Source organism: Talaromyces stipitatus, genomic scaffold (genome assembly GCF_000003125.1).
Source record: "Talaromyces stipitatus ATCC 10500 scf_1105507295541 genomic scaffold, whole genome shotgun sequence".
NCBI lineage: Eukaryota > Fungi > Ascomycota > Eurotiomycetes > Eurotiales > Trichocomaceae > Talaromyces > Talaromyces stipitatus.
In genome coordinates, this window is record NW_002990115.1 from 4,400,621 (window position 1) to 4,420,908 (window position 20,288).

Below are 20,288 nucleotides of genomic sequence, written 5' to 3' on the forward strand. Positions count from 1 at the left end.
TATATATTCTAGAGGGAGAAAGAAGACAAAAAGCAGGAGCACATGACTAGCCGCACTCTGATTGGTGGATCTGGGGAAAATCAAGTGACTTGGGGAAGCCCCGCATTAGCTGAAATAGCAATACTTAATTGGCTACAATTCAACCAAGCTCAAAAAGTAAACAAGCCTGATGCTTCACGAACTGCCTTCCTCCATCCACTTTCTCCATCCAACACCTCTCCATCTCTGTACATACGATATACACGACATACATATCATCATTCCGCAGACTTGGCGTCGTTTTACTACCCAGAGATCTCTGCTCGTTAAATGACTTTGTCTCGTGACTCGCCTTCGTACTGTCCAGAAGTCGACTGAGGTAGCGTTTATTCACCGATTACGCCCTGTCCGGCCAGGGTCCGACAAAGAATGGCTTCATTTCCAGATTACGATACGCCCTTCCGGATGCGGACCCAGCTTTTTCGCCCTCCTCACACTCCATCTTCTGTTTCCTCGATTTATTATTCGCCCGACACCGAGTCGACCCGAAAACGCGTGCGGCGTGATGCACCAGTCGTACGCAGTCCAGCTTGGGATCCTATGTCCTCTACCGAACTCGAAGGCCCATCGTTGTTGATTAATACAGATTATATTCTTGCGAATGGTGGTGAAGACCAGCGACAACTCGACTTAAAAGATAGGAGAGAAAAGCTAGCAGAGGAAGTAGACTATCGACCAAACCGATATCGTTATAATTCACTTCTTGGGGACCAGCAACCAGCACTTACAGCTGGGAATAAAGACGTTGGAAGTCGCAAGCGTAGTCACAGCGAGGCTACCGAGATGACTACACAACAAATACCGGCGCCGTCTTCAACGACACCAGGTTGGGGTCGAGCGGTATTCACCGTCGTGGGGAAAGTGTGGGATTTTTGCTGGACGAATGCATTCCGTGGATTCTCAGCTGGCGGTGGTAATAGCTATCAGGTCTCAACGCCAACTCCTGCACCCAAAGAAGCGAGTACTTGGCAAGCAACGTCTCAACTCACTTCAGACACGGCACACGAATCGACATCAATTCCTGGACAATATCCCGACGAGGATGCGGAACAACTGCGAGACAAAGAGACCTGGGTCTTTGTCCCAGAGTCATCGTCGTTGAACCTCTTTGCGCAAAGTCCAAGTTCTACGCAATTTTCGCGCAAAATTCCGCGACGAATCACAGCTCATCGTCCCCAGTCACGACGGTCACCCGTAAACCCTCAGCGACCAATCACTAAACGGCCTACTCTACATGGTTCCCGACCTATATCCAACAGTCCTTTATCGCCAACCGGCTGTCCATCTACTCCCCAAAAGCAACCCACTAGCCCCACGCGATTATCTGGCCCAGTAAGTCCAGCGTCTAGGGAAGCCCAGCGTTTCGCAGCTCAAGTTCGTCGGCGTGAGCGTGAGGAGGACGCCAGCTTCCAAAAGATGAACGACCAACTCAAAGCACTTATTCGCGAAGGTCGAGAAGCACTTGGTTCTCGTGTGGAGGTTGACGATATGGATTTTGATGACTAATGGCCTTGTTTGGTTCCTAATTTCTTGCAAATGCTTTCTGTGATGATACCCTACTTTTACCTGGTTGTATACTTTTAATCCGTTTCGCTTGGAGTGCGTTAGCTTATGCTGGTGACATTCTTTTTTCAAAAATGCTACGTTGACAAATTCATTATTGACCTTTTATACATTAGTGGCCTAATTGACTCAGCATTCGATCAGCTTTCACTATGACAGAATCGGAATTAGCATCCTATACAGAGCATGTTGAACTATGAAACATCAATTCAAAACTTCAAACGATATATAACAAAATTGACCGGCCCGAGTAGGTATGAAACGCAGCTCTTCAACTCAAAATGCCTGATTGAGTGAGTTAACTTCACTCAGGACGGACTGCCAGAACTGAAGTCATTCACAGGATGACACGCAGGACTCAAACCCAATTCACAAATAAACATAATAATATTTCAACACTTAATACGTCGGCTCGGCTCTGGAAACCTCTCTCCACGTGTCATCCAAACAAAGGCATGGTTACTGAGGTGCAAGATTACCCAATGCAGTCCCTCCAACCAATATACCCTTGGTGACCGGGTCTAATGCAGCATTTGGATTAGCAACCAATCCCTTGACAATGCTCAGTGCATCAGAACCAGCAATGGGAGGTACTTGGCGCCTATCCAAACGTCCTTCGGGCGAGGCAGTTGCATCGTGCAATGCATGCTCCCCTTCAGCAACCTCTTCCGCGACATCATTCACGTCACTGCTGTTCTCACCATTATCCTTCCCTGCCTTGTGATTTCCAACATTCATTCCAGCCGTAGCAGCGTCCGCCATCGACCCTGCATCGACATTACCACGACGAAACTTGCCAGCTGCTACCTTTCCAAGTTGACCAGCCGCCGAACCAGCATTACTCAATGCACCAGTCGCCAATGTGGAGAGAACATTTAGTTGACGAATATTGAGACCGTTGTTCAATTGCCCGCCCTTTGTGAGACCCTTGATGAGTTGATCGACGGAATCCAACCCATTGCGTTTCGCGAGTCCATCAAGTGCATCTGCAACATCCTCGGAGGTGGCTAGTGAATCAACCATTTCACGCTTTGCAAGCCCGTTGATAAGTCCGGCGACAGTGTCAAGGGGACCGCCTCGTTTTGCGAGTCCATCGACTATGTTCTCATCAGTTTCCATGTGCTCGCGCTTTGCAAGTCCATTGATAAGTCCGGTGACAGTATCAAGGGGACTTCTTCGTTTAGCGAGTCCATCGACCGCGTTCTCGTCGGATTCCATGCTTTCGCGCTTAGCAAGCAGACTGAGTAGGTCGGTCACAGGATCGGCGGGACTGCTTCTCTTGATAACATCATTCAGTCCGATCGAATCTGCTGTTGATGGTATCTCGGGAGTTCCCTCTTTATGATCTTTTGAGTCATGGTGAAGCCACCCCTGGAATCCCTTCAAGGCCTTTTCGGTGTGGGTCGCATCGTGAGATTTAGATTCTTCCGCATCTCTCGCCAGTAATCCATTAAGAAGACCTGTCACAGGATCGGCGGCATCACCTCGCTTGACCACATCACCAAGACCAATCGAGTCCGCGGCTGAGGGTATTTCAGGGGTTTTCTCCTTATGATCTTTAGACCCATGATGAAGCCACCCCTGGAAGCCCTTCAACGCCTTTTCGGTGTAGGCCTTATCATGAGTCTTAGCCTCCCCCGTCTCTCGCTTTACAGAACCTCCAAGGACACCACCCAGTCCTCCCAGACCTCCGAGGATGCCATCACGTTTAATAGGAAGACCCTCGACAAGTTTCTCCACCTGCGCAGCCTGACCAACAGTCTCAGGTACACTCTTCACCAGCCCCAACTGGCGTTCCTCAAGCTCATCACGTTTGGCAATGGAGTTAATACTGGTCAATAAATCTGTGACCTCTTCGAACTGTCGACGATTTTCCTCACCGCGTTTGAGAGGGAGCTTGTTGAAGACACCCAAAACGCCGTCGCTCTGTTGGCCATTATCACTGCTTGATGGTGTTTGAACTGCCATCGCAACAGCAGACGATTTCATAGCTTGAGTATCCATGCTCATCACAGGGACGCTGGACTTGACAGGGTCCGCCATGCGTATCGGTTCGCTTTGGTGCTTGCTAGGAGTGGTCTGTCTCTCAATTAGTCCACTTTAGTCAGACTCTTTCTCAATATTGCTCTTACTGTGTCCACTTTTCCATGGTTAGCATTGATAGGAGCCGCAACGGCCGCCGACAGCACAAGAGCCGACGTAAACAAAAATTGAATAGGCGCCATATTGTGCGCAAGTCAGTAGAGAAAGGAATCGATCAAATAAAAGAGCGTGTAATAGTTAGAACTGTTGGACAAGGAGCGACAGTCGAAAGAATCGAAAAATCATCAAACAAAAACAAGAAGAAAAGAGAGGAAAGAGACAGAAAGGAGGATGAGGAATGGGCATCGCCTTCATATTATCAAGGTGCATAGTGCAACATTCTTCTCGCGCGATTACTTGTTTTTCTCTTCCCTGGGATGAATGCTGACTTTTCAATATTCGTAAATATTCTACCAGAAGAAGGAATGATGAACCTTGGACTTGGTATGTAGGAGCGCGGTCTCTTCTGTTGATATTGGTGATGCGCCAATCGACGTTACCGGATTCTCGGTTATTAGTAGTAGCATGTCTAAAAAGAAGCATTGATGCTGCAAGGGGGTTTGATGATGAGGTCGCGGGCTGTGTTCCCTTGGAATGTAGGTAAACAGGGTAAGTGTGACATTTGCTCAGGCCTAAACTCTAGGGTAGCTCATCTTCAAGAAACTAAGCATACAGAAAAGAAGGAGAAAGGAAGAATCTGTGTGTGAGCTCGCTACAGCCCTTTGTAAGCGCGTATCGTCTCGTCGGTGCCTAAATAGGAAGTCGTAACAACAAAGGGATATCCCGTTGTACGGCCAGCTAGGGCTTAGGGCTCAACGAGACCACGGAGCGGCACTACAAAGGACCGAGCTCACACGACAGCGATTCTTGCAGCCGTCACAGTAAGTGTCCTGAAACCCCAGTTTTTCAAAGGATGATTGAGTTGCACTATTTTATTGCACAACCATTGTTATAGATGCCGGGAAATCATTTTTACCTCCGATTTCAAGTCATATAGTTTCACTGCTGATATCTTGAACGCCAGCTATTATATGAAATTAATAGATGCTTGTAGCATACACAGGGTATGGTAGACCCCTTGATGATCTCTTCCAGCCTTGTGAACGAGAAATCATTGTCATTAGTTCGACACATGGCGATTATTGATCGGTGATGCTTGAATGCCAATAAGTTATTTTCAAATGCATTCTAGATTCTGATCTAGAAACTGGGAAATTGTCGGTTGAAACTGTATGTACTTTTGGTATCAAAACTCCATGCGACCATGAACGGAAAAAAGACGAAAGAAAAAAAAAGCCACTAAGAAAACCGTATCCCCTCCTGATTAAAAGCATGCAACAGCTGCAAAAATGACGTCTCATCACATTTTTGACTCCGTTTATCCGATAATCCAAACTTATCCAATGCGCGCTGGATCTTGAGTTGAATTAGTTGAACTAATCGTCCCCTATCGACGCTGATGCCATTAACAGATATCGTCTTTCCGGAGAGCTTTGGTGCGTCTTTCTTTTGTTTTTCGGCCGTTGTAGATGTCCCGAATATCATATCTTGCATGTCTTGCATCATGTCATCTTCGTCATCGAGCTGGGTATCTTTGTTATTGTTATCGTCCTCGCCGTCGATTTCCATTACAACATCGGGTAATGCAATGTCACCAATACCCTGTAGGAAATCCGTGTCCTCCTTTTTCACCTGATCGGGAAACATGGATGCCCAGGTCACCCAATTGCGCTCAATGAGTTCTCGCACTTGCTTAACAAAGAAACTCGACCGGAGTGTCTTGTTCTTTCGATTGAAGCAGATGCGTAGCATGCCATCTAATTCTTCCCATGAAATGTCTGGTCGATCAGGCCGTGGCTCTATTCTTACTACGCTCGACTCGACCTGGGGTGGTGGCGAGAAGTTGTTTTTGCCGACCTAGTAACGTTAGGCTGGTTGATTGAGACAATATCGATGTAATTTACCTTTAATATATGACTGCAAATAGCGTGAAATTGTGCGTTGACACTTAACCGACCTGAGTTGGATCAACTGTCAGCATGATAATCAACCAAAAGGACAGAGTCACTCACTATACATGGCATCACCGGGTCTGGCGATCAAACGTTGGGCGAATTCGCGTTGCACCATCAATCTGTTTGACGTTAGGTCTTCTATCTTATATAAAAGAGAGCAGAGGCCATACATTGACACACGCGGAGGTCGCGGCATAGCAAGAAGTTTAAATACAAGCGGCGAGGAAATTTGATACGGAGTGTTGGATATGAACACGTCGAAATGACCAATTTCCTTGAGATCAACTGAATCAAATCCGGTCAGAAAATTTTCCGAGCATAGAGTAAAGAGGTTCATACCCTTGATAAAATCACCCAGAATAATCTTGAGCTTCCTCTGCATCGGCGTCCCCTGAACCATCTTTGTAAGTTCAGCAGCCATACGAGGATCCAACTCTATCGCCGTACATGACTTGGCTTTTGCAAGTATACGCCGCGTCAAGACACCCGTTCCAGGACCGACCTGTGCTATATTATCAGCTTGCGCAATTCGAGTTTTGCAGGATATGGATAACATATCTGCAACCACTTCATGCTCCTTGATATTTGCCTTGTCAACAATGGCATCTGCGATTCCGGGATTTTTTAAAATGTGTTGACCTGTTGCAAACATCAGCAAACGAACATATAATAAGAACAATATACACACCAATATCAGTGTTGAACTTGAAGATGGGATTCTTCTTGAGGGACCCGCTCGGTAAGTTTTTCGTATATGGCGATCCAGCCGAGGAGCTGTTGCGCTTCTTGGGTTGTATTTTGCCCATTGTAAACACCTTATTATCTTGGCAAATATCACTCCTACTTGATATGACAGCAAGAGAATAGTCTCGTTGGTATAAAGTATCCCAGATGTGAAGATAACAAAAATTTGTGGATGGGCCGCGCCTTATCTTATCAGCACGTGACTTTTTCGTCTGTTAGAACACTAGTCCATATTAAGTTGTACTATACCATAAAAGGCATAGTTAGAGTCATACGTGTTGATCCGACCAATCAGACCATCTCGAATGCTTACTATAATCTTCCCAACTCTTGGAAAGACTTCATCCATCCTCTCAGCTCACTCTGTTTCCCCAGCAAAGCCGGAAAAGAGGGTCCAGGCCCAAAATTTCCCCGCAATTTTTTCCTTGGGACTTTTGGCTCTGGAGCCTGAGAGACGATGGTGATGTTTTTCCTTCCTCTCCTTCCGTTCTTCTGTTGCGCAGTCGTTCGTTTTTGATGCTGGATGGGCATGATGAATTGGTCAACGAGGTGAAGACAGTCAGCTATATTGCATAGGCATTTCATTTTCTATGCTAATTGGCTCTACGCGCGCAATTTTGAGCCGAATTATCGATCATGCAATACACCGCCCATCGCCTAGCCCGACATATCGAAGATTATGCTATGACTGGTACAACATGAGCAACACGGGACCGGCCAGTAGGCCTACTGATCCAGATGCCCTGGTCCTAGGGGCCTGGGGTCAGGGCCTAATGGTGGGATCGTTGGTAGTCATGGCAGCCTTGACAATTGCCAATATGAGAAAGGGCGTGCTACTCCACAAGCTGATTCTGGCAGAGGTAAAGCTTACTTATTTGATTTCCGCGGTGGTTAAACTAACTGCTCAGTTAATTCTCGCCACTCTTCATGGAACCTGGATATTCACCACCTTCCCCGTATACGGATGGTTTCTGGCTACGACTGCAATCTTGCTCTTTGCCTCTTGGTCGCTGCACAATGTCATTGCGTGGATGAAAATCCGGCCGTTCCTATCGCGTCGGTTGTCAGTATTCTATATCGGCACGGTGTGTCTAGTTCAGCCGTTCTGGATTGTGGATACATATTCGATCTTTGCGTTCTATAATAATGTCGGCGCCACTGAGATTTATCTTAAGATAAGGCCGTGGGAGGCTTTGTTTCGGTATTACTTCCTACTCATGAGGAAAGGAGAAAAACTAATCCATGCAGTGATCCTTGGTGGCTTTGCACGTTCTGTCTGCTACTATACATCATCAACAAGATATACAACATCAGTTTTCTCGAACTGATTCGCATTAGTCCTCGTGTCGGAGTCATGCTATTTTCCATGTTTGCATCTCTTGTCTTTATTTTGTTGGACATATTAAGCGTTACTGGCGTTATGGACCTGGGCCTTGCAGCCGGAATAGAACCATTTTGGAAGGTATTTTTTTTTTCTCTATCGGCTAGCATGGATTTTAACTGACGAAGCAGCTATCGTTCATTTTCAAATATCTCAGTGACATCGTCATTTTGGACGATTTCAAAACCGCCCTTGACCGTATACGAGCATATCGCCTGAGCCAAGCAAACGCAACTCGTAGCCTGAGAGCACCCAATGAATATAGCGGAAGTGGCGGAAACCGTCGTGATACCTTATCGGAAGCATTCGATGATATTGAGTCTGGAATCGAGCTTTCACCTATGCAATATCCCAGCTCGGCAGCCACAGCGTCCTCGCATATTGAGGTTGATAATCTTTCACAGCGTCACTTGCATGTTCAAGCGGGTAGTTCTGAGAACCCTCATGGAATATCAAGTACCTAGTCAAGCTGTATTGCTCGGGTTTTGGCAATGGAAACACTTTCAGAAAATACTATCTATATCAAACATGAATACATGAGAGATTAACACAATTCACAACTTTGAAAAGGACCAATGGTTAATACCATGGCATATCAACAGTGCTATTATAATCCACCATCCCCTTCCCAGACTCAATCCTCTCCCTGCACGTCCCAAAAATCTTATCCCACAGCCTTGTCTGCTTCCCATAGTTATGACTCTTCTTCCAGCCCGTCCGGTGATGCAAATCATGATCCTCAATCACCAACTCCGCATCGAACCACTTCAACAACCAACTCAGGGGGCTGGGGGGAGTAGCATGAATTCTGAGTCCCGAGTGGCCGGCTAACTCTGTAAAGACGATGTATTGATGGCATAGCCACCACTCATAAAACCCCATGGGCATACCCATGAGTTTCATTGTCCCGTATGTTAGGAGCGGGATTCCGGCGATATCCCAGAATTCCTGTTCCGTGTCCGCGTACAACGTCAATAGTGGATTAGGGTGTTTGGTTAGATGATGGGTACGATGGTACTTCCACAGTACATCCACATCATGCATCAAGCGATGATACCAATAGAACCAGAAATCCAAGATTATTCCGTACAAACTGACCTCCATAATCAACCAAGCCCAGTTCGCGCGCAACTCTGCTGCAGGCGTTGCAGAGGTCTTATATGCCAAATACACAGTCATCATTGGCCGAAACGTGGACGTGGACATGAGCGAATGCACGACTTTGGCAACCCCGACATCAGGAACGCCATCTCTCGCATGTTTATCGCCGTCGAAAAATCCATATTTATGCCCTAACCCACGTAGCATATGCAGCTGATTGATCGCAATGACCTTGAACGCAGTTGCGTACAGAAAGAAAGCGGCGACTGGTCCCAAGTTCCGTCCCGTATAAAGGACGTATGTCTCGTGCAATATCAAGGGAACCACAGCATGCAACAGCACCCATCGATGTTCTTTCCATTCCGGTAGATGAGGAACGGGTTCTTCTTTGGAATGAATGGGCACGTCCCTGTCCAACACTGTAGGATGTATACCCAGGACTTCGTAGAACCAGTGCCATATTGTCCATTCGTCTTTGCTGCTGTGGCGCCAGGTGGATTTCATGGAGTCTTTAGGGTTTGGCGAGGACATTTTGTCAACTGCTATTACCTAAGCCGGGACTATTGAGTGAAGAAACAAAATAAGCTTGGAACAGCACAATGCTGGGTATCAACTCTCAGATATAGTTAGTTATATAGGGCTAACGATAATCCTTGTTCTTAGGGACTGAACGAGGGGACAAGGTCGATCTTATATCGTCATGTCTCGTACTCACGTTCTCCAGTTCGAGAATCACCGAAAGACCCCATTTTTCCACTCAATTTCCCCCAGTCTAGGCTGATCTCAAACCAATGTAACGGACCGATCGAACTAAAAAGCAGAACATGTGAAGCGAACCAGTTCGCCGCGGCTCTGCAATCTCCCCAACAAAACATTAGACTACATTCTAATTGGATAAATAGGATAAGATTCTCGCTAAAGCAGACGTATATTCGGAATAGCATCATCGTTCTGGTTTTCCGGGATGTAGGGCATATCTCTGATACTCCCCGCACTCACATGGCTGGGGACTTCCGAGTCTCTTACTACGACTGTCTAAACGAGGGATGGTTAAGAGATTCGCCGGAATCCCGTTCTTTTACCAGAAATATGTTCCTGGAATGGTTGGATCCATCGATGCGGGCAGTATCTCGATCCAGCAGCCTTGCCCTAACAGGCTAACACCCATCTATCCTTGTCGATGTCAACCAAGAGACAAAGTCATTATTAACCAAGACTCAAGACTCTCCCACTAAGACGACATAAAATGAAACCAGAAGGTAAACGTAATCAGAAATTCCGTCGCTGAACTAGTGGCGCGATCTGCAGTGCTAGGCAGAGACTAAGCAAGACCAACCGAGGCTTTTTCCTGGGGAGAAAATTACGAAGAGCTCTGTGCACGTGCTGTTTTGGTCTTGCACTCCATTTGAGCATCTAGCTCAAGGGCTCATTATCGATTAAAAGCAACAAGAAAGCAGTATTCGGAGCAAGACAGAAGATGAAAACTCATAGACTGGCTTTGCCCCGCGACTCAAATGGCAGCAACAATGCCAACAATCCCGCCGCAATGAACAACGCGCCACTAACGTACACTGGCGCCGCGCTGTTCAAATTCGCAAACATGGCGATAATCGGCGACATAACCCCAAAAATACGATTCGCGGACGCCGCAATGGCGTTACCCGTGCCGCGGTCTTTGGTGGGGAAGACCTCTGGTGTATAGGCGTAGAGAACGGCGTACATGATGTTACTCACGAAATTGTAGGCGCAGTTCCAGCCGAGAAGGGCGTCGGAGGTTGTTGCGGTCGTGGATGCGTAGAGGAAAACGCCAGTTAGGGCTGTGGAGAGAGCCAGTGCACCTTTGCGGCCGAACCGGGGCAGTTCGACTAGCAATCCTCCTAGTAAACAACCGGGAATGCCCAAGACAGATATGATGACTTCATTTCGATAGGTGATGTAGGTTGATCCATCGCCAAAGTCAGCTCCTCGAGTTGCTTGAATGTACGGCAGGAAGCTGGAGAAAGTCAGCAGCCATATATAAGGTGGAAGAGAAGAGGAAGGCTTACGCGTTGTATAGTGGATAACCAAGACCAATAAAAGCCCAGATTGCCGTCACCATCGAGGTAGATATTCCCAACCGCACCGTGGAAAAGAGCGAGCGGATATGCGAGAAGCTGACCTTTTCCAGATTTCGTTCCAACGCCGCCACGGCAGATATCTGCTGTGCTCGGATGCCATCCTCTCTCCCATCGGCGAGTACATTGTACTGCGTCAAGTCTTCTACCGTCAGATCAGACGTCTTTCCATTCCGTCGTGCAACTTCGTGCACCACAGCGACGGCCTCTGCATCCTTCCCACGTGACATGAGATATTTCGGGGACTCGAAAATCGTGAAAAAGACGAATCGAATGACAAACATGATCATCGACAGGCCGCCCATGGTGATCATGAAATACCGCCAACCCATATTCTTACTGCGTGTGCAGTGTTTGTCTGTTTGTTGACAGGTATAATCGCCCAGTAACGGCCATGCGATCAGGGAAGCCACAAGTTGCGCAAATGCCCAATCGATTGACAGAACAGTCAGCAAGTATTGATGCGACGCCGGCAGGAATTCGAGAAAAATGGCCGAGTCAACAGGCAAGTTTCCACCCACACCGATCGACCATAGCGCCGCGAAGACACAGATAGCTGCGAAGTTGGGTGATCCTGCAGCAATAAGGCCAAACACTCCAGTAATACCGATAGTCAAATTGAATGCCCATTTCCTACCAAACAGATCACAGCCGAAACCCCAGAAAATTGCACCGATCAACAGCCCGATGTTCTGTGACAGAGAGAGGTATGCATTGTAACTAGGCCTGAATTCATTCCCGACAGCCGTAAGAATCAAAGAGGTAACAATGGGCCAGAGATTGTCACTAGCCCAGCCAAAGCCGATAACGACGAACAACTGCCACTGGTACCTGCCCATGCCAATAGCTTGAATGGCCTTGTTGAGTTCGCGTGCTTTGGCCTCGTACACGGGATCAAAGGTTCCTGAAGGCAGCGCAGTTTTGTCGCCTTGCTGGATGTCGACTTCTTCGACCACTTCGTTCGATACAGGCGCCGCGTTCGTGCCTGTATCTTTGGAGGCTGTGTCTTGGCCCATTGTAGCTGTCGGAATTACCCGACTTGTACAGTAGCTACCAGGGTGATTGATTGACTGATTGATTTGATATATCGATAAAACACAGCTGAGTTCGTATCTCTATCCAGCTCAAGTCCAGCGACAAGATAAACACGAAGAGGAAGAGAGCAATTTTTGTAGACCTCGTAAGATGCAAGACTTGAAAAATGAATTCACACTTCACCTCGAGGTTCCATGACAGAAGCGACACTATGACTAGAGAGAAATAGTCGACATCATATCCCCAGCAAACGAAGCAATAGAAAAAGGCGATCTCGCGTAGCAAAATGGCGTGATTGCGTCCATCGTATGCAGCGAGCGAATCGACGTTCTTTTTTTATTTCTTTTTTATTTTCCCTTGAGCGAGAAAGGCTGGAGCTGGTTACTTTCTCACCAGTTGCCAAGGTTAGTTAGACCCATGTAACATGGGACCAGGGTCCTGATAAAGCAGGTTATTTGATTTTGCTTTTGGGTTAGCGACGGAAGCATCTTTTCCTTGCGTTCACCATGATGAAAGTCGAGAAAAAGAAAAAGGAAACATGGTCCAACTTCCCAGAGACGGAAAAGTTAGCCCTCTTGTTGGGAGCCGCATCCGGCTAGGGTGTACTGTACCTAGGACTTGAGTCTTGACTCGCCGTCTTGTATGAAATTTTTCATAAATATTTTTTAGATCAATCATTGTTTCTTTTTTTTTTTTTCGCTTAGGATATGTGTGTTGTTGTTACCAGATATTAGACAGGATCGGTCTACTCTCATCCAGATAGTTGAGGCTTACAGAGGATCAGCAACAACAAAAGACCCAAATTCTATCATATTTTGAGCATCAATTAATCACAGAGCATAGCATAGCCCAAACGCCAAAAAGACCATGCCGCTGACTAACGTTGAACAATTGAAGCAGCGGTGCGGTCAGAAAGGAAAGGGACATGAAGCAAATGGCAGAAGCAGATGATCACGAGAAATATACATAGATATATCATAGTAAAGACAAAACTGGAATGCAGCCACTAACAATTGAAGATAAACTGCTGAAAACATATGGATAGCTTCAAGGACATGCATTCCAGAAAATAGATGGGTAAAAATGTAAAGAAAGCAAGATGGTATCAAAAATGAAAAGCAAAGAAAGGCACGAGAAATTTAACAGCAAAAAAAGTCAAATCGAATCGACTTGCGCAATGGCGAATCAAACATCCAACGTGTGTACACAACACTCAAGCGATATCGGCAAACCCACGGACAACATATTCTTCGCCACGAATCGTCACCTTTTGCGACGGTTTCCTCCAGTTCCCCTTGCCTTCTTGGGCCAGTGCAAAGTCACTGGTCTTATTCTTTTGCATGGTTGGCAAATCTCTGCCCTCGGGTCCTGTCACGAACTTTTCGATCCATCCTCTTTTCTGGACGTACTCCTCATGTCGGACACTGACACCTTCCATATCGCCAAATTTTTGAAACGTGAAACTTCCATTGGGTAGCGGTGTTTGCACAATGCGAGTGGGTTGGCGGACAGCAATGTATACTCCGCCCAGTCGAGCAAGAAAAGTCTCGACCTCCTTACTTTCTTCCGAACCAATGCCGTCGGAATTCTGTGTAAGTGATACACGAGATCCAGCACCCTCGAGAATCCATGCTATGTTTGGCCCAGGTACATGGGGGGCCCGCTTGTGTCGCCAGACTTCTTCGTACGGTCGAGGGAACGCACCGGGGCCATCCCCTGGTCGTATCATAGTTCCGGTCTCCATTTCGTCGCCATTTTCTAACGGTGTAAATACGCCGGTATCGACGTGTTGGAAGGTGTTGCGCGAATTAATCGTATGCAGAAATGTTACTCTTCCTACGAGAGCGAGGTTAGTTTAACCGACGACACTGGGTAAGAATTATATATAGGGGAAAAAAAAACATAAAAAAAAAAAACACACATACTGGAATCATTTTGATCCACTAGGCGTACACCAGCGATCGCCCAGTCCAATCTCCTCGATTCCTTTTCAACACGCAGATCCACGAAGAAGTTGTTGACACTGATGACAGTTGTGTCGGTATTTTCGTATGGCTCCTCCGGCGGCCAGCGAATAGACACCCTCGTCAACAGTGAGTAGGCATGTTTTCCCGCCGAGATGGTTTGGGTGTGGATTGGATCAGAGTGAACCTGCAACATCTTTCAGCGCCCTTCCCCTGCGTGACCACCCTTCTCTTGACGTTGCGGCTGTAGATGCGATCGAGCACAGGCACTGGGACCTGCAATCAGGCATATGCTGTGACAACAGACGATTGCGGAAACTTCAAAACAAGCAGAGTTAAAGCGCACAACACCTGATTTGGACTGTATCAGACTCCTGGGAAAGGGCGGATCGAGATCTGACAGCTTACGTTACCCCGCACTAGTTGGCTTTAGTTTGCGCTCGCCTGGAGATCTTGTGTGTCTGTGGGGATTTGATAGGTCATTGGTGGGAGGGGCCTCGTGGATAAGAATTCCTATGCGGCTGCTGTCTCGCTGGGTTAGTTGGAGATCTTTTTGGATAGGTTGCAGGTGAGTGAGTTGCCGGTGTGGTTGCTTGTCGGTACCACGAACAATTTAATCCAGTGCGCCGTGTACAAAGCAGCCAGCCGATCTCTTGAACGTATGAAACCCGATTTCTGTAATTCACTTACGTCAAGTCCAGCGACCAACAGCAAATTCTATCGGAGAACTTAAGAGGTTCGGTGTGGGCTAGTGTGTGGTTCGTTTCGCTTTGTGGCTTGCGCGGAAAATGGATCGGTGGAGGCCGTGGAGCAAGAGACGAGAGGTGTCCTGAATTTATGTCGCGATAATAATGGCGCTAGTTTATATACGAATGCTTAGCAGAATTTGTCGAGTGTAAGATGAACGACGATATTGACAGAGAGAAGTAGAAGTACAAGTAGAAGAGGATGAACAGAAGAAGATGAGCTTTAAGTAGGCAAGCACATGACTCGGTCTCGAAGAAGGAAGGTGCGACACTATCCTAATCTAGCTACGACGACACTCTGAGCCTCTCCATCTCTTCAACAAATTGCAAGTAATTGTTTCACTTGAAAAAATCGCACAGATGAACAACACACATGTGCCAACCCTTCCCATGGTCATACGAAACTCCGCGCTCTCAGCTCAATCCATCCGCGTCTCATCGTCCAAATTCACCCATTTCTCCAGAAACGCATCCAACTCCAAATCATCCGGCAAATAATCCACGCCCCGCCGAATCGCTATGGCGAAGTTGGGGTACCGACTACTGAATCGTCGTTCGCTGTCAGGCTTCCAATATCGCTCCTCGAACTCTCTGAAATGTGCCACCACGTCGTGCGGAAGCGGATCTTTCATACGCTGTGCGGTTAACTGCACCATCCTCGCCGTACCGCGGTGTAACGGCCACCGTCTGGCATAGTGGATGTGAGCTCGACATAGACTCATAAATGCCTGATGGCTCTCGGGAGTTTTCAGATCTTCCATCAAAACATATAGAGAAATGGTGATAAAGTGTGCGTTTGCGAGGGGGCCGGGATCCGGTCCCCAATGTAATTGCTGGGCTTTCGTGAGTTGCGCGACTGTGTGAGCAGACGACAAGCATATCTGTTGTGCGCGTTCCGCCCGTTCTAAAAGACGGTCATCTGCTTCTGATGGTATAGTCTTGAGAAAGGCATACATAGTAATGATGATAGTATGGTAATACATGCTGTACGCCAGTTAGCTCCGGTTACACCAATGATTGCCTCAAGAGCGAACAACTCACTACAGCGTGAAAATGCCCGGTACAGGATTTCGCTCACAGTCGATACATCTGGACCGCAATTCCCAACACCGGGTAAGACGTGCATGCCATTTCTGGACCCCATCCACCAAGTCAACCTGCGTGAATGTCCCTTCTTCCCGGCCGATAAAAGTCGAGATGTCCCAGACTATCTCCCCCATTTGTGCCGATGTGTTTAGTATGCAATTGTTGTGGGCTGGTAGCCGCCTTCCGCAACGTGGATACGGCACAAATACGTCTTTGTCGATGTCACAGGTGGTTGCCAGGCAGTACTCGAACGGCTTCTTGACCTGAGGAGGAATCTGGAGCACCAACGCGCCGGAACTGGATGCAGCCACCTAGTCAGTCAGGGCATAACCATGCAATTTAATGAACAACTCACACAAAGATATTAAAGTGGCTGAGCTCAATGCGATGTATCAGCAGCTCAAGATTTGCTGTAGATAACCCGGTTTCAAGCATCAGGCGGGTTTGTTTTCTGCGAATTGTCCTCATTCCTTCAACAGCTTGAATGGCGTATACCCATCCTGCCCGATCTTTCCCCATAGCACAGGCACTGTCCTCCATTAGGCATGTATGATCACATTTCAAATGAGGTTATCAGGTTCATTACCATTCGAACATGATTCCTAAGCCCTGGATGGATGGTATAGATATCCGTCCCTCCTCATCATCCAGTAGCCTTTTCGCTTCTGTGTAGAAATGATTCCCCTTGGTCCGGACATCGCCACTAATCGCGCAAGCTTCGGGGTTATCGGCGAAAAACTTAGGTCGTCGGGACGTCCATCAGCAACTCGCGGGAAGTGGAAAAAGTCTCTATTTCGATGAAAGACAAACTTACAGAGGCTTGAGCTAGCATTGCATTGACAAGAAATGGTGAGCACAAGGATGATTGCAAATCTTTCGACTGCATAGCATTGATGAAAATCACCGGATCGATGCAATTGAACCAGGGGTATTGCCATGTGAGCCAAAGAGAGATCAAGTGGGAAACAAAGGTATCGTCACTAGTTGCAGTCGTCCACGGCTTCGCTGGTACTGTGACGAGAGGAGTGTCTGCGAACTGCCGGACAGCCAGTGTCGTCGGTGGACCCTGTCGAGATTGTTGAAGTCGCTCTAGCTCCGTGAAGATCTCCGTTAAGTGAGGCGTTGGTCCGATCTCGGTTTGTGGGTTATGACTGTCGAGGAAGGACTTGATCGCGTCGAGACTGGACGATGAACGGATGTAGCTGAGCAACTCAGTAATGTGGCCTTCTTTACCCGTACGAAGGCTTTCGAGTAGGCGGATTAAAAACTGGCGGTCATTCTCTAGACTATCAACTTTTCTCTTCAGATTGAGCTTTCGGCGTTGGTCCCCCTCGGCATCGATAATACATTCTTGTTTGGACTTGACGCAGGTTTCGCACGGAGGTATACCACTACACTGCAATCATTATCACACGCTGTCATCCATCAAACAGGATGAAACCTCGCTAGAAGTACAACGACAACAACAACAAGTAGAAGAAGAAGAAGAAGAAGAAGAAGAAGAAGAAGAAGAAGAAGAAGAGGGGAACAATGGTACCTTCAGCTTGCGTGCTTTGCACGCCCTACACGCCGAGCTGACATTTTTCCGCGTTTTGTGCTTACTTTCCGCAGTCCATGAGCGTTGAACCGTCGACGACACTTGGGTTATTGGGTTGTTCGACGACATGCCGACGATGAGAGGGTCTTTGGCAAGGACGGACGATGGTTCATGGTTTCAGCAGCCAAAATAAGAAGAGACGTGGGTTTGATGGGAGGGTGAGGCCGATAGCGCCGTGCTGGGAGTTCGTGTACTGCGATGCCTGCGTGCCTAATCCTTTTCCCTGTTTCTAGTACTGTACCTTACCCAGGCTTGCCCAGGACAGTTCAGTCGTTTCCTAACATTGCCGGTCGTGGATCCTGTCAGATTCGTCGCATAACGAAGGGGAAAATAGAAGCAGCTGCTTGGCGAGCTGGATATAGTATCCCGCCCAATCAGGAATACACCGGGCCAATGACGAGATAGAAGATATGAAATTTGGTGAACTCTCAGGGTTTAGGTCATAATTAGATATGGTACGACAGTCAGTTGACTTGCCTCGCACCAAGCCGGCCATACAAGTTAGTAGCTCTTGTTGTTTCCTGAATAGAGGCAGCTTTTACTCGGTGGGGCGCCAGATTTGCCATTACCAGGTATGATTACTACTAGCATTTACCCAAATACGTACATCATTTACTCGAATAAGGAGAAGACAAGCGAATATCGCCATTGTCACTATGTGAACTAAACATCTTACCTAGGCACCCTACAGTAGCAAACTCTCCGGGAATCAATCCTTGTGATAATAATGGCCAACAGCTTGAAAGAGCTGTAGTTATACGTAAAACCAAAACCTCAAAAGTCATACGTAGATCACTTCTCAGGTCGTTGTTATCCATCAGCAATCTTCCCCACCGGATAAATGAGTCATGCACCCTCCCCATTCCAGGAGACAAAGCTCCTTGAAACCTGCTTCAGATTCCTGCTTCTAAGCTGATCAGCGACGTTCGTCATTGACAAGCACGGAAATATCAGTAGATCCGCATCTGAGTGGACGGGTAGCAAAAAAATGAGGATGAGATTCAGTTCGCCCATATATTTTGCCACAGGGACCCGGGGACCTAGCAGTTCTAAGGCTTGATCATCTTTCGTTTCTCCGCGTGTAACTACTCTATCTGTGTTCTGATGTTCGGTTGACGTTTAATTGACCTCAAATCTACTCTTTGCTGACCCGGGTTACTGGCGGTTGTCAGATATTGTTTCCGGAGGAATTATTGGTGACGAATAAAACATAGGTACCTAGATCAGACTGATCCCGTGTCGATCAGCTCAATGACTCGCCAATAAAAGAATTAATACATATTAGAAAACTGGAAACACACCAATGTTGATTTCCAAGGTTGCCCAAGACGTAAAGGCATGGTTGTTTAGAAGATATCTCTTCGGGGTTAGGGTTATTTACATACCATCCTGAGGTCTTTAACATGATTGCGAACTCAGCCCTGTCTTCATAACAAGTACAGCAAAAAGCCGGAAAGAATATTCCATCTATGGATATTGTAAATATCGATTGCTTGATGACTGGCATAGAATATGTCTCAGTGTTCTGGTAAACTAGCTGGTACCCTGGGAGCCGCAACTACGATGTCCCCTACCTAGGTAGTTTTGAGGTTCGGCATCTACCAGGACCTGTGTTGTTGTGTTGAGATTAACAAGCTAGACAAAAAGTTGTGCGCAATGAGGTGATACACTATGGAAAGATACCTATGATTCATCATGCCTGTTGCTCCAACCTAGCAGATGAGACTGTACCGGATTTACATAGGACGGGTAGCCATGAAAGGCCACGGTCGTATTCTCTTCCAATCCCTTGAAGTTTGGCCTTCCTATGGATATCTATAAGGAAACTGTGGAAGACTGGGCAAGACTCATACCTTTCCCTCATTCACCGTGAGATTAGTGTGAGGACAGTCCGATATCAATTTCGGCCATCTGTATGAAGTTATAATAAAGAGACGCAAAGATGTTGATTGATATTAAATCTCACTTCCTGTTAATCTACCTAGGTAAAAATTATAGCAGAAACTCGTAGAGTTGAGCCGCAGGTTGCTGTTCCTTATTTCCTGTCATGATCCAAACAACTGAAGTCTGCAGTCTGACTCAATTTATACGGTAGTTCGCGTTTGGATGACCAACCAACACCAACATAGTCCAGCACCTGCGCATATTATGACAGTTGGCTAGGATGTTTGATCGCATAATATTCCCGGTTCATGGTCCAGGAATTCGAGGTGTCCTATCCTACGGGGATGTAACCTTAATATAAGGTAGTTGGCTAAGAGATCCTGCGTATGTGGTACGAACCAAATATAGCATTTTAGCCCCTAGCTTAATGTCTAAGTCTGACTATTTTGTACATAGCTGTTTTCTTCACTGGAATTAGTCAATACATAGAACAAAAGGGACTACATATGCATAAGAGATATCCAGCGCACCAAACTGATCTTAGATATATAATGTTGTTGCAACGCTGACAGGACACCTTGCCAACACCTTGTGATAGATGGCAGTTGATGAAATCAAATATTTCAATAAAAAGATAGGTCTTTCAGAGAGTTAATTCTATATCATAGATCACTTTTAGCATCTCTCTGGTCAAAAAGCGTGCATATAGAATTACAATCCCTGGTCCATTTACTACCGAACAGTAATTGGGGCGAATGCTTCGATTCCGTAGTTTGTAGATAGGGGTCCCGGTCATTTGATGTGCTAACAAGATGGTTTTAGACCGACAAGTAGTCATATGTCTAGTAGATTCTGGACTTCAAAGCTATAAGATTACATGTTCCTTTTGCTTTTACTATCAAGAGTGGAAGATCCCCACAGCAAACAAGCGTAGGAT

The 20,288-nt window shown here is 46.8% G+C and overlaps 8 protein-coding genes across 10 annotated transcripts, besides 1 other annotated feature; 2 read left to right on the forward strand and 6 right to left on the reverse strand.

The window, feature by feature from the left end:
• Positions 1–408: 408 nt before the first annotated feature.
• TSTA_039480 (uncharacterized protein) lies at positions 409–1,545 on the forward strand (the record flags this gene model as incomplete). The annotated part of the gene is made up of 2 exons (XM_002481138.1): positions 409–1,371; positions 1,399–1,545. The coding sequence occupies 2 exons, from the start codon at positions 409–411 to the stop codon at positions 1,543–1,545; spliced, it is 1,110 nt and encodes a 369-aa protein (XP_002481183.1).
• Positions 1,544–4,114, reverse strand: TSTA_039490 (uncharacterized protein). The gene is made up of 2 exons (XM_002481139.1): positions 3,735–4,114; positions 1,544–3,681 (listed from the first exon to the last, which is right to left on the reverse strand). The coding sequence occupies exons 1-2, from the start codon at positions 3,825–3,827 to the stop codon at positions 2,062–2,064; spliced, it is 1,713 nt and encodes a 570-aa protein (XP_002481184.1). The 5' UTR covers positions 3,828–4,114; the 3' UTR covers positions 1,544–2,061.
• A 748-nt stretch (positions 4,115–4,862) lies between these two features.
• TSTA_039500 (dimethyladenosine transferase) lies at positions 4,863–6,505 on the reverse strand (the record flags this gene model as incomplete). Its single annotated transcript, XM_002481140.1, has 6 exons — positions 4,863–5,601; positions 5,649–5,701; positions 5,757–5,818; positions 5,870–5,984; positions 6,039–6,338; positions 6,388–6,505. The coding sequence occupies 6 exons, from the start codon at positions 6,503–6,505 to the stop codon at positions 4,984–4,986; spliced, it is 1,266 nt and encodes a 421-aa protein (XP_002481185.1). The 3' UTR covers positions 4,863–4,983.
• A 394-nt stretch (positions 6,506–6,899) lies between these two features.
• Positions 6,900–8,382, forward strand: TSTA_039510 (uncharacterized protein). Of its 2 annotated transcripts, XM_002481141.1 has the most exons (4): positions 6,900–7,303; positions 7,352–7,644; positions 7,692–7,905; positions 7,956–8,382. In XM_002481141.1, exons 1-4 carry the CDS (start codon positions 7,034–7,036, stop codon positions 8,286–8,288), a joined length of 1,110 nt encoding a protein of 369 aa, XP_002481186.1. In that variant the 5' UTR covers positions 6,900–7,033; the 3' UTR covers positions 8,289–8,382. The 2 variants fall into 2 exon arrangements, with proteins under 2 accessions (XP_002481186.1, XP_002481187.1); XM_002481142.1 differs by having other exon boundaries at positions 7,692–8,382.
• Positions 8,383–8,403: 21 nt separating this feature from the next.
• TSTA_039520 (uncharacterized protein) lies at positions 8,404–9,674 on the reverse strand (the record flags this gene model as incomplete). Its single annotated transcript, XM_002481143.1, has 2 exons — positions 8,404–9,467; positions 9,641–9,674. The coding sequence occupies 2 exons, from the start codon at positions 9,672–9,674 to the stop codon at positions 8,404–8,406; spliced, it is 1,098 nt and encodes a 365-aa protein (XP_002481188.1).
• Positions 9,675–10,410: 736 nt separating this feature from the next.
• Positions 10,411–12,055, reverse strand: TSTA_039530 (sugar transporter, putative; the record flags this gene model as incomplete). The annotated part of the gene is made up of 2 exons (XM_002481144.1): positions 10,411–10,918; positions 10,971–12,055. 2 exons carry the CDS (start codon positions 12,053–12,055, stop codon positions 10,411–10,413), a joined length of 1,593 nt encoding a protein of 530 aa, XP_002481189.1.
• An 810-nt stretch (positions 12,056–12,865) lies between these two features.
• TSTA_039540 lies at positions 12,866–14,755 on the reverse strand. Of its 2 annotated transcripts, XM_002481146.1 has the most exons (3): positions 14,649–14,755; positions 14,000–14,562; positions 12,866–13,910 (listed from the first exon to the last, which is right to left on the reverse strand). In XM_002481146.1, the coding sequence occupies exons 2-3, from the start codon at positions 14,232–14,234 to the stop codon at positions 13,288–13,290; spliced, it is 858 nt and encodes a 285-aa protein (XP_002481191.1). In that variant the 5' UTR covers positions 14,235–14,562; positions 14,649–14,755; the 3' UTR covers positions 12,866–13,287. The 2 variants fall into 2 exon arrangements, with proteins under 2 accessions (XP_002481191.1, XP_002481190.1); XM_002481145.1 differs by having other exon boundaries at positions 14,000–14,737.
• Positions 14,756–15,110: 355 nt separating this feature from the next.
• On the reverse strand, positions 15,111–17,544 carry TSTA_039550 (uncharacterized protein). The gene is made up of 6 exons (XM_002481147.1): positions 17,408–17,544; positions 16,685–17,266; positions 16,457–16,608; positions 16,226–16,399; positions 15,826–16,167; positions 15,111–15,768 (listed from the first exon to the last, which is right to left on the reverse strand). Exons 1-6 carry the CDS (start codon positions 17,534–17,536, stop codon positions 15,204–15,206), a joined length of 1,944 nt encoding a protein of 647 aa, XP_002481192.1. The 5' UTR covers positions 17,537–17,544; the 3' UTR covers positions 15,111–15,203.
• Positions 17,341–17,392: a microsatellite.
• Positions 17,545–20,288: the final 2,744 nt, after the last annotated feature.